This window comes from Ascaphus truei, chromosome 5, assembly GCF_040206685.1.
Source record: "Ascaphus truei isolate aAscTru1 chromosome 5, aAscTru1.hap1, whole genome shotgun sequence".
NCBI lineage: Eukaryota > Metazoa > Chordata > Amphibia > Anura > Ascaphidae > Ascaphus > Ascaphus truei.
This window is the reverse complement of record NC_134487.1, coordinates 99127348-99141068: the sequence shown is the minus strand read 5'-3', so window position 1 is coordinate 99141068 and position 13721 is coordinate 99127348. Positions and strand designations below refer to the sequence as shown.

The 13721-nt window shown below is 40.0% G+C and overlaps 1 protein-coding gene across 4 annotated transcripts in view; it reads right to left on the bottom strand.

Annotated features, from left to right (window-relative positions):
- MDM1 (Mdm1 nuclear protein) overlaps positions 1-13721 on the bottom strand; it is a 54176-nt gene that overhangs the window by 21726 nt on the left and 18729 nt on the right. For 3 of the 4 annotated variants that reach the window (XM_075600303.1, XM_075600305.1, XM_075600302.1), the window contains 4 exons: positions 10392-10491; positions 3809-3847; positions 3206-3381; positions 1835-2131 (listed from right to left, as the gene is read on the bottom strand). In XM_075600303.1, coding sequence (XP_075456418.1) covers positions 1835-2131; positions 3206-3381; positions 3809-3847; positions 10392-10491 — 612 coding nt within the window. The remainder of the gene's footprint in view (positions 1-1834; positions 2132-3205; positions 3382-3808; positions 3848-10391; positions 10492-13721) is intronic. The other variant, XM_075600304.1, reaches the window with a different exon arrangement.

Below are 13721 nucleotides of genomic sequence, written 5' to 3'. Positions count from 1 at the left end.
TCATGTCTCATATGCATTTCTTCATGCTGTGTTCCAGAACTCATTATCTCTGTGTGAAAGAATGTGGTGTTGCGAGTTAGTTTTGTTATCAGCAGACCACTAAGGCCAGGTGCAACGCCCAGAAGTACAGCAGGGCCCCGCATCTCAGCGCTCCGCTTTTCGGCAATCCGCCGGCACCGAGAAGGGGGCGCCATCTTGGATTCTCAGTCGTGCATGCGCAGACCGTAGGTTGCGCGCGGATACTGTAGTTTGCGCGCGCAGACCTAGGTCGCGCATGCGCAGAACGACGAAAATGCCGATTTGCGCATGCAAACTGAAAATCGCCAGATCCGCTTTCCGGCGATTTTCACTATACGGCGGGCCCCTGAAACGGAACCCGCCGTGTACCCGGGGCCCTCCTGTACCATTCTCCAATTATATATAAAATAATTGGATGAAATGCATCTTATGTATCTTATTATATTTTGTTATTTCTACTGAGTTGTTTTAATTCCATTTTCAATTGCTGTAGTGAGCTTTTAGATGATAGGCTTAAGAATAGGGAGGAGACTTTATATTCTGCCTAGCAACTTATGATAGACACAGTAAATGAAATGCTATATAAAGCCTGCTTGGACCCTCCCCTTGCAGAGTTGCTTGTTGACCCTCGTGTATGATCTACTACTCATTATTTACAAACCCGTGTTTATGAGTTTGCAAACGACGACACTGCTTATATTAATAGTATAAACTTTGTTCGATTAAAAAACAAAATATAAATAAACAAACATTTAATATTTTGTTGCCCTGGATCGCGGGAATACAATAGTTGGGAAAGAATAAAGCATTTTTTCATGCTCCCTTTCTTTCCTTAAAAACAGCTAGGTATATAAAAATATATTCTTGTTGTTGGTGCCATTTAAACTTCGAACGCTGTACTTGAAACCCCCAATGTTAGCAAAGCGTAAAAATATCTCATTTGTGCAGTGTTTAACTATTTGAGGTCAGTGAGGGTCACATCACCAGAGTGCCACCGTCCCTCCAGCACATAGCGATCACGTGATTGGGTTATCACGAATAGAACTGAAGAGGAGTCCTCCTCTTCTATTCTTCTGTCTGTCAGACCGCATAGAGCACTCACAAAAGCAATCTCTCCTAGAAAATGTGTTTGAAAAGCCCACAACCTAGCCACTATTTCATAAGCCTCCTGGAGTGCCAGACCCCATGACATGGTGGCTACCTAATGGGGCACGCAAAGGTGTTAAAGCAGCGTTTCTCAACCAGGGTCTGTACTCTGGTGTGCCATGACCTTCTGTCAATAGTGCCATGGTTCCAGAGGGAAACACTCGCTGCCTGGTGACACAGAGCTTCCTCTCTCCGCCTGGCCCGAGCAGAGAAATAAGCGTCTCCTATAGACAGCATCTCTACAGACATGTTTTGGGTGTGTAGGAAGGTTGGAGGAAAGTAGTGAAGGCTTTGTGTGGGAAAGTGGTGGAGATGAGGGCTTTGTCTTTGGAGGGGGAAGATGTGTGGTATAAGTAGGAGAAGGGAATAAATGTGGAGTGTATGATTGAACAAAGGGTGAGTGCTTGGTGAGAACAGGGATCAATGTGGAGTGTGTGTTGAATAAAAGGGCGAGTATGATGTGTGAGGATGAATATTGTGTGTGTAAGGTGGTGGATGACTGTGGTGGGTGTGTGCTTCTAGAAAGGAGGGCGAGTCTGTTGCATGTAAGCACGGAGTTTGGTCTGATGAGCAGGTACGCACCGAAATGTATACAATCCTTCAGGGGTGACCTTGCTCAAAAAACGTTGAGCGTGACTGGGTTAAAGGATTGCATTAATTTAAATCCTACCTTTTTGTATGTCTTTCTTCTTTATTCTCAGCATTTTCTTCATATCTTTCTGTCTCCTCCAAGTTCTCGTTCTCTTCACTGTCAGCTTCTTCTGCATTGTTGTCCTCCATTCTCAATGCTGGTATCTCTTGTGTTGGATCTGTAACATCATTTTGACCCCAAACAAGCCTTCTTTTGACTGGGATAGTGGGAGCATCTGAAATTCCCAGACTCCCAGTGTTGGACGGTGGCAATGTTTTTACTTTTGTTGCTGAATGTGACTCCTGTATTTTTTCATTCTTGGAAGATGTCTGCAATCTATAAATTAAATGCAACAAGACCAAATCCTCATTTAAAAACGTCTAATTTCTTATTATTTTCTCCAAGTATAGACCTTATAACTAAATGGACTTGCAATGCAAGGCCGTGGCGATTTGGAGCAGATTTCTGTTAAAGTGGTTCTCACAAAGATGGTTGATTTAAAAAAAAAAAAAAAGTATCAAGCAAACAGATATTGCCAAAATAAACATAATAAGCATGTTCTGCTTGTTTGCTGTGTGTCTATGTATTGAAACATGTGACAGAATGATTTGAAGAAAAGTCTCAGACATTAGAATAATAGTTGGACAAGGTATTCTAAATTATTGCAAATTGGTAAACAAATACATTGAACCTGTTGGTGGGAAGGGTTCATGGGAGCTGCACTCGAGGGAGAGAGGGCTATGGCTGCTGCAAGGAGTGTGAGCTGCAGGGCTGATGAGGTGAAGTCACCAACAAGAGTTGGAGTCAGAAAAGCGAGGCGGTTAGGACTGAGAGGAGTGACCGTCGCAAAGAATGAAAGTGATCAGCAAGCGATGAATGGAACATTCCCATAATGTAAGGTAATTGGAGTTGCAGTCTGGCACCAAGAGAGTCGATCAATATATATATAACCTGTAATGTTAACCTAATCACTAGTAGGTTTTACGTTATTCCCACTTAGATGCAATGACTTCTAAATTATGGGGTGCTTGTTAATCAAGTGTTTCTTCTACCCTTAGTGTACCGTATTCCTCTCTGGGCCAATGTAGACAGGAATATGGTTTCGCCTGTGCAAACTCTTGTTAAAACACACAGTGACACCCGACAAAAGGAAGTAGCCAAAGGATATCAAACCCAACCTACATAAAAAATTACCATGTTTACAAACATAAAAATAAAACAATTTAAGAATACTGGTACATGGTTTTTCCATAGAAAAGATAACTATCCCGATGGGCTATAAGGTGTGTTGTGCCGCTAGAAAGCTGTTTTATAGAATAGCACCACTTCTAAAGATGGGCCTAAATCCCTCATGAATGTTACTACTCTTGGTTCACTTTGATGCTGGGAGGACTGCAATGTTAAACTTACCCTGCTAGATCTAGAGCTTTAATATTGTTGCTAACATGTTCCTCATTGCTAGAGTCAGAAGACACATCCCACAGTCTGTTGTTGACAGAGAGTATCTGATTTAGGTGTTCCCGAGAGAAATGAGTTCCCTGAGCCCGCTGTCTGTAGTACTCTGCTTTCTCTCGCAGCTCCTTCACCTGGCAAAAAATGGGTGAATATGTTAGATTATGAATCACACATAAAATATATGTGCAGTTTTAAACAGATATCAACTTGGAATCTACCTGTTTACCATTCAGCCATTTATTAACATCTCAGACATGGGACGGTTCTGTGGAACCCAATATTAATCTGTGACAGCTATGATACTGTATGATAGAAATGCACATGCAGTTGAACTGTTAAATAAGTACAGAATGGTTAATGTAGACAGTGAAAAGCACCACCTGATATGCACATTCAAATAGTGAAAATACATGAACGGCACAATAGGGAAAAAGTGCATGTACAAACATGCAAAAGAATAATGAAAAATAAAAAAATGCAAACATGTGAGTAGAACGGGAGATCTTTTACTTAAAATAATAATATAGACTGAGTGAACAGAACACTTAGAAAACCAACCTCGGCAAACCACATGGAACCTAGATTGATATAAGGATCCTAAGGAGAGGAATACAGAAATAATAAATAATATTTAGGACAATGAAAAATACAAGTAAAAAGAGCAAAAACTCAGAGCTCCCAGTTCAAGCAAAACACTAACTTAACTGAAGGATATGCCCGGGTTATACATACTGTACAGCATGTTAAAAAATAAAGTAAAACTGAATAGGAGTCAATTTTCAAAGTACAATGATGTGCATATTACCAGAAAATTGACATTTTAATGCTTAGCAGAAATAAGTAAAATTATTATATTGATTATGGTATAAATTATTGACATACTTTGCTTTCAATATATACTATAAACAGTGTTCAGAGTACATATAATAATTTGCAGTCACAATGGATGCTTATCTAAAAAAATGTACAATGTAATTGTGTTGTCTCAGGTAGATAGTCTAGACTTCCAAGTCACACGGAGTGGGCACAGCATCACAACTTGTGCTCCCTCACTTGCATGATAAAAACAGAAGTCTCTACACAAATCCTATGCTGTGGTGTACATCCTGGGATCTTACAAACAGATGTATTAACCAAATACAGTCTACCACTATAGAAGTGCCAGCTTGTCTCATTTCTGATAGGAGTCCTGATCAATAAAAAGAAATACTGTATCTCCTTTGACATATAATTTTTTTTTTTAAAGAGTGAGGAATCACCTGAACGAGAATGTAGACCTTCTTATAATTGATTTTTTTTAAAGTAAAAAAATATGGTCGAGTAGAGAAGCTATACACGACATATCAATTGAAGATAAAGAATATTGCTGCAGTTTAGATTTACAGATGCTGCCATCTGGTGTTTTTAAATGAAGCAGCAGCAAATAAAAATACCACATCTCAGACAGGTCTGCAACCCTGCTTTTCACCATTATCTCTTAGCCCACAATGCTTCCACTGCAGCTAGGGATTCAGGGAAATTACATGCAAATGAGCACACAGTGTCACCTTTTGCTTCAAATCCATTTTAACATGGACCCCTATATAAAAGGTGACCATACGTACAGCTTTATCCGGGACAGTACCAGTCTTTGAGTGCTTTTCCCAGTGTCCCGAAAGGTTGAGTAAAACGTCTAATTTACACTGGTTTTAAAATTGCCGCTCCAAACCTCTTGGAGCTGCAATTTAAAAACCGGAACATATGAGACGTTGTAGTCCGTCCGCCGTGTGTATCTAGGGATGGGGGAGCTGTGTGTGTCTTGGGTGGGAGGTTTGTGTTTTTTGGGGGGAGGTGTGTGTATGATTCTTGGGGAAGCAGTGTACGATTCTTGGTGGGGAGATGTGAGTGCGTGGGTGTCTTGGGGGGCGCTGTGTGTGTTCTCGAGGGGCAGGTATGTGTTTTTCTTGGGGGTAGCTGTGTGTGTCTGGGCAGGAGCAGTGAATGTTTCTTGGGGTGGAGGTGTGTGTGATTCTAAGGGTGGGATGTGTAATTCATGTGGGAGGTGTGTGTCGTTTTGTGTGATTCATGGGGGTGAGGTGTGTGAGGGGGCATTGAGTGAGTGAGTGAAAGAGGGGGGTGTAAGTGAGGTGGAGGAGTGAATGGTGAATGAAGAGTGGGGTAAGAGGAAGACGGGAATGAAGGAGAGGGGGGTAGTTGGCGGTAAGTGATAGAGAGGGCGGGAGAGAGAGAAGGGTGGAGTGAGTGAGGGGTGCATGACAGGATTAATAAATTATGTTGCATTTTGTCCCTTTAAAAATATGGTAACCTTACCCCCTATAAGCTTATGCCTGCCGCATTACATCGCTTTTCAGCACATCCTGGGTTAAAGAAGTGCATAGTCAGTAAAACCTACTCACAGACAGCTGTTTTTGATCTTTTGGGTCTCTTCAGTGTAAGGCTAGTAATACTGGCTTTGCAATGTGAAGCTGGAATAGGTTTCAACCACACATTAAATAACTTAAATGAACAAGATATGGTAATAAAATAATGGCGGACGGTGCTATTAGTCCTATTACTAACACAATCAACTTTAAATAAATTCAGAACCTTTTGAGGCCTCAGTAATGCTTTTAATGATCGGATTGTTTCAGAAATAATGTGCACATTGCAATATTTAACATTTGAGGGCCAGGGCTTCTAAATAGGAATAAAGCACAAAGCACCTCAAGTTTCAAGTGAGGCTATTAATATTCTGACACGTTTACTAAAGAAACAAATTAAGAGGTTAGTGTTGTACAATCAAAGGTGAAAACATCTGCTTCTTCTAATCTAGCATCTCAATGTTTTAGGGGAGCAGTGGGTGTAGACCAATATGTGGGAGAGAAGAAAACAAGAAAAACCAATGGCGCAATATCGTCACACTAGGTGCAGAATGTGGTCTGCCAATTCATCTGAAGTGTTTACTCACATGTACGTAGTTGGGTTAAATGAGCATATCCAATAATGTGGCAAACTGTGGGTCAATCTGTAAACTGCAATCGATCCCAGGGGAAGTGAAGAAAAACTAAATTCACACGAAATCAGCAGACAGTGCCCAGGTAAAGCAAATAAGTATGTAATACAGGAAACAAGGCACAAAATTCCAACGTTTCGGCCCCAAAAACGGGACCTTCCTCAGGGTGGTGCATTACAGGGTAAAGCACCCCAACAGCCAGTAACTCCCATTGACTTCAATGGCAGGTTACACCCGGTCAGATACCCTAGCCGGTAACAGGACTTGATGAATAACCCTCAGTCTCCTTTTTATTTGGTGTGCCAGTCCAATATGAGATCCCTTGTTGTTTTCTTCCCATTTGGAATAGATATTTTTGAAGGGCAAAATGGTATTTACCCCAAAGTTTTTTGGGCCAAAACGTTGGAATTTTGTGCCTTGTTTACTGTATTACATACTTATTTATTTGCTTTACCTAAGTGCTGTCTGCTGATTTTGTGTGAACGGTATTGTATACCGACTATTGGAGTGCCGGCTGACATTAAAATATGTATATATATACCGTTCTGTGGCTAACAAAATGCTTTTATTTGTGCGAGCTTTCGAGATACACTGATCTCTTCTTCCGGCGATGTTACAATGAATAAAGCAAGCAAGGGTTTTACTTAAAAACAGTGTCTCTTCGAATGTTATCTGTGCTTATCCCTCCCCCGTGTGTAGATGCGATTTATGACTAGGTGTTAAATAGTCCCTGAATGTTAGTGATGTAAGAGTGGGTGTGTGAGTGTAACTATAAATGAATGAATGAATGAATGAAGATCCCACAGTGTATACAGCGCTTTACAAAAGGTGTGTGTGGAGTGGGAGTGTATATAATATGGTGTGTGTAGGTGTGGAAATGTGAAATGTGTTCATTCATTTACATATACACACACACACACACACACACACTCTCTATCTCTCTCTCTCTCTCTCTCTCTCTCTCTCTCTCTCTCTCTCTCTCTCTCTCATCACTAACATTCAGGGACTATTTAACACCTAGTCATAAATCGCATCTACACACGGGGGAGGGATAAGCACAGATAACATTCGAAGAGACACTGTTTTTAAGTAAAACCCTTGCTTGCTTTATTCATTGTAACATCGCCGGAAGAAGAGAAGAAGAGATCAGTGTATCTCGAAAGCTCGCACAAATAAAAGCAATTCGTTTGCCGCAGAACGTTATAGTCTATTAATTTTTGATTATTAAGCTCGGCTAACACGGTACAGATACTAGGGATTGTGTATCCCAATGCTAGATAGGATTTTTGCCCCAGGTGTATTTTCACTTGTTTCCATCTGACTCATTGCTGTCAGGTATATTTGCAGACCGCAACGCTATGTGACCTTGTTTTTATTTCCCTAACCCGTCACTCACGTTTGTCCCCCACTTGTGTTTTTTTAGACCCACACTGCGCTCTTGGTGGCTCTACCACTGTCGGTGCTGCGTCTAGTGTCCCGGATGGGCTGTGACTCTGCCCGCGCATGCGCGATCTTCCCCTGACTGGTTGTTATGGTGTTATGATGCCTAGACCTGGTTACCCAGCAACAGAAGACGCCGTACCCTTCACACATTAGAATGGCTTCCCTCACACGCAGAGTTTGTTCCTGTACTGGACTGTTCACGGCTGTCTAAGATGGCCGCCGCACGTCAGTGATGATGCCCCGTTATGTCATGTGGTTTTCTAATTAGTCAATTAGTTTCTGCTATTTGATTACACTGGGTTCTGTTTTGGGTTATAAATATCTTTCTGTGTTCTCCAGCACTCCCTAGGAGGGTCCTTTCTGGACCGAAACGTTAGATCAAGTGTGTGTGTGAGATATATAGATAAATATACATAGTAAAACAAGTTCTGCAAGACTCTCTGGTAAGTTTCCAATGTAAAAAAGGTTTACTGCATCAATCTAACATCAGCGGTTAAGTACAGGAAAGAATGGAGGAACGTTTCAGACCTCTTTGGCTTGACAAAGAACCGTGAGGTCCGAAACGTTGCTCCATTTTTTCCTGTACTTCACTCCTGGTGTTAGATTGATGCAATAAACCTTTTTTACATTGGAAATTTACCAGAGAGGGCTGCAGAACTTTTTTCCTGTCTATCTATCGTTGTCGCTGGATGATGATCCCGGCTACATTGCTAGCACCCTGCTCTTAATGGTTAGTTATAAGTTATTTGTCCTACTCTTGCCCAATTAGTGTGACCCTAACATCTTTTAGTTTTGTGTATATATATATATATATATATATATATATATATATATACACACATATACGTGTAGAGGTATCAGCACCGTGTTAGCCGAGCTTCCATAATCAAAAAATAAATAGATGATACCGTTCTGTGGCTAACGAAATGCTTTTATTTGTGCGAGCTTTCGAGATACACTGATCTCTTCTTCCGGCGATGTTACAATGAATGAAGCAAAAGGTATACTTAAAAACAGTGTCTCTTGGAATGTTATCTGTGCTGTTCCTTCCCCCAGTGTGGATGTGTTTTATGGCTAGAGGTGTCAAAAGGTTACTGAAAGCAAGTGAAGAAAGAGTGTGTATGTGTATCAGTGTGAATAAAAATGAATGGAGAGCCCATAGTATATACAGTGCTTTACACAAGGTGTGTGTGGAGTGGGAGTGGATATAAATGGTGTGGGTGGGTGGGTGGGTGTGGGTAACATCGCCGGAAGAAGAGATCAGTGTATCTCGAAAGCTCGCACAAATAAAAGCATTTCGTTAGCCACAGAACGGTATCATCTATTTATTTTTTGATTATATATATATATATATATATATATATATATATATGTATATATATATATGTATATATATATATGTATATATATATATGTGTGTGTGTGTATGTGTATATATATATTATATATATGCGCATATGCGTGGTCTTTCCACAGCAATCTACAGGTGTACCTGCTACTTGCCAAAGACATGTGGATTTCTGAAGTTTCCACATTAAGAACGGTATCTGGCTAGGCAGATAAGTAGAAAAGCATAGGATAAGGGCGATAAATACTGATAAAGCCAGTGCTCTAGATATCCTCTGTCAGCTGAGACAGGAGGAGACAGGACAGCTGCCCTCACAGTGGTGACTATTATTATTTCAATGCTATGATGGACAATTGGTTAAATGCAGGTATTGCAATCCCACAATTCTAAAGCTTCTTTATTGCGTGACAAAAGAAAGTTATATATTTTGACAGTACCAACAAACTGCATTGATATTTAAAATTCAACTCAAATGTGCTTGGTACCATTACACTTCTGAAGCATTCATACATGTACTGTAGTAAAATTCTTCAAACCACACTTTATGGAGATGGTCTGTAATGCCGCTTCCAAACAGAAACAAGAAAAGTACAATTATAGTATTTATACCCAATTACAGATGTGCAAACAGAGACTCATGGGAAAATAATTATTATGTGTCTAAGGTCACAGGAAAAAAAAGGAATAATTCACTAAGCAGCATGACAGCTTACAGAATACCAATGATTCCTTCAGAAGTTTCCTTGCTCTTCCATTTAAAGCAGCACAAAACCAACCTCTGGAACTCGCTATCACTTTTTTTTGTGATAGCAAATAGCAATAGCTTTCAAAGAGGATTATTCATGGAGAGTGGACTCATAAATGGATACTAGCAGCATGGACATAGTTGGAGGCAGGGAATGATGTATTCACCCAGAAGCTTCAAGTACTTGCCACTGTGGAAAGCAGGATACTGGGCTTGATGGGAAATGTGGTCTGACACAGCATTGGCAGTTATGTTCTTATGTTGGAAGTGGATGATGCTGAAACGTAACCCACAAGCTTCTAAATTCAAGACAAACACTAATCCAGCAGAGCAATGGGAGCTGGGTGAATATGTCAGTAGTCCAGTGCTTTGCTTTTTGTCCTTTACATAATACAGAAAAAAAAAAACACATCAGCAGATTGTGTTGAGCAAACACACCAAGGTGTTCCAGTTCAGTCTGTCCCTGACATGGTATGAATCTTGATACAAACTAGACCACTAATACAGCAATACAGAAGACAAGGTTGCTTATACTGTATTGTTGATTATGCTGAGCCATCATAAATAGAAACAGGGGGTGATGCCATTCTGTAAGTATTCATGGATTACTCACTTGATCACGCAGTTGTTGCTTTGCCCGAACCCAAGCACCATCTCTGTATTTATATTCTGATGGGGAGAGAAAATTTGCAGAATACTCTGATTTCATTTTTCTGAAAGTGTGAAATTAAAAGAATAAAACATTTACCACATAAAAAAAACAAGACATATGACATTATAGTTGTGGAATTTAAGTATTTAAGTAAAAGATACATACATCACCGGAACTTATTCTATCATCAGTGTGTGTGTGTGTGTGTGTGTGTGTGTGTGTGTGTGTGTGTGTGTGTGTGTGTCCGCTCATAACGCGGTCTGAGCGTGGCTCCCAATTTAAAAACCATCTCCATTTATTATTATTTTATTTTTTTAAACATTCAATGCTTTATTGCTAACGGACACACACACAATGTGGAAATTGAACATGAATAAATTTTATATAATACACATGCAGGAATCAAACCCAGGACCTTTCATATGCTAGTACCAATTCCCTACCTGCTACTTTTGATCCTGCCTCCAGTTCTCTTTTTGGCTGTGCTCCATGTTAATTGTTGTACTCTTCTATAAATATACTTTTAACATCTACAGCACAGTGCATGTTAAGTTTGTTTTTAAGAGTCTGTGACATCACACAAACCCTGTGGCATGCAGGTAGAGAATTGGTACTAGCATATGAAAGGTCCTGGGTTCTCATTGTGTGGACCGCGGTATAACGGGGTTCAGCTGTGTACAGTATATAAAAAAAAAATACAAATGTAATAAGATATTTTTCTTTTGTGCCATATTTCTAACTGACACTAAAAGAAAGATTTCTTTATAGTACGGTAAACTTTGTTTAGGAAAGGGATTCATGCATTTATTATATAAATTGTAGCCTTCTACTACAAATCATGAAACTAAATGGAACCATTCCATTACGAGTAAAACATGTAAATGTCTTTCTACAAAACAATATTGTAATCTATTCATTTAAACACCCAAAGTTCAGAAATTCAAAGCAATATAATCTGTTTTACTCTTTGTGAGTAATTTTAATTGTTTTTCTAAGATGATTTCAACGTATAGGGGCATATGTATCCAGACAAAATAACAAAAACAAAAAGACCTTGAACTCATTAGCATTATATATATATATATATATATATATATATATATATATATATATATATATATATATATATATATATATATATATATATTTTTTTTTTTTTTTTTTTTTTTTTAATTATTTTTATAGCCAATAAAGAATATCACTTGTGAGCACATTCACATCTCTTAGGCTAAGGCCCCGCTCCCTCAGTCAGCGCGCCCGCACTGCAGACAGGCGGGGCGCTGACAGACACAGACCGCGATATGCGGTCTGTAGGGAGCCAGGAGCCGGAGGGAGGGGGGCGGGAGTGGGAGGGAGGAGGGCGGGAGTGGGAGGGAGGGGGACGGGATCTGATCGTGGTGCCGTCCACCCCCCCACACACATACATACACACACACACACATATACATATATACATATACACACACACACACACACACACATATACACACATACACACACACTTTAACCCGCAGCTCCTTCCCTGCTCCCTGCCCAAGGCGCCTCCCATCTAGCTCCTCCCCTCCTCCCCATTGGCTGACTGGTGTACCATGTGACGCGTCGCCGCACGGGAACACAATTCTCTTGTATCCCCTGCTGGCTGACGCGTCACAGTACGTAGTCAGTTGGCAGTGAGGAGGGACTGGGACCAGATCGTGAGGCTAAACAGCAATAGTGAGTTGCGCTCACGCGGCCGCCCGCGCCACCGGGCGCAGGGGGTCCCAGCCCTTAGACAGGTCTGCAACCCTGCCTTTCAACCATTATTACCAAGCATACAGTGCTCCCACTGCAGCAAGGGATTCTGGGAAATGACATGCAAATGAGCACACAATGTGTCACCTTTTGCCTGGAATATCCATACACATGGAGCCCATTTAAGCTGATGTATAGCCGTTCACACAGCTTTTAAAACACAGCATGGGACTAGCAAAGCAAGTACAAACCACTCACAGACATGTTCCAACCTTGATGGGTATCATCAGTGTGAGGTTGGTTTATACTTGCTTTGAAAAAAATTAAAAATATATTATATATATATATATAGAGATATATATATATATAGAGATATATATATAGATATAGATATATATATAAAAGCAAATCCTCAAGCCAATGCATGCTGTTTTAAACACAGCTTTTAGACAGAGGCTGGGATGAGATGCAAAGCCATTAAACCCACTCACAGACATATTTCAATATATCATCAACATATCATTAGTGTGAGGTTGGTTGTAATGGCTAAGCTGGTTTGAGACTAGACTAGGTATTCACCACAATTTATTAAGGTTATGGTGGGTAAAAAAAAGTGACAAAAACCCTCCACAGTAAAGCATAAAGCAACTGTAAATATTACTGTATGTTCATTTGCATGTCTTAGACATGCAAATGAAAAGGTGGGACTGAGTGCTCATTTGCATGTCATTTCCCAGAATCCCTTGCTGCAGTGGAAGCGCTGTATGCTGGGCGATAATGGGGAAAGACAGGGTTGCAGACCTGTCTAAGACATGCAAATGAACATACAGTAATATTTACAGTTGCTTTATGCTTTACTGTGGAGGGTTTTTGTCACTTTTTTTACCCACCATAACATTAATAAATTGTGGTATATATCTATATCTATATATATAGACATTAATATATAGACATTAATATATTAATATATATATATATATATATATATATATATATATATATATATATATATATATATATATATATATATATATATATATATATATATATATATATAGATAGACATGTGGTAACCAGGGGGATCCTCATGACAAAAGACAGCACATCGCAGTAATAATCCAAAAAGTGTGTATTGTGAACACAGGGCTGTCAACTTTCTTCCATGTACCCTTTCCCTGTATGCTTTATTTTTGTTCACATCTTTGCACTATGGTGTCTTTACCACTTGGTGACCCAGATCTGACTCCTATCAGCATTACACCATATGGGTTTGCATGGACTTAGCACTGAGAATTAGGATGTCCATAGTTGTGAGGTATTTTTGTCTTTTAAACTTTATGTATACATATGTTTCACCGCTTTTATCTAGTGTTTCTTAGCCTTAGATGTTATCATATGCGCCATCAGGGGCGCTGTTGCTATTTGATTGTGTATATGTGTTTTTTCAGTGGGATATGTTGCGCGCGCACACACCCCTGTCGGCAAGGACGCCACCGGGTAGTTTGGCGCAGGGCCTGCCTTGCGATCGGGTCTATACGCAAGCGTAACTATTCCCTCATT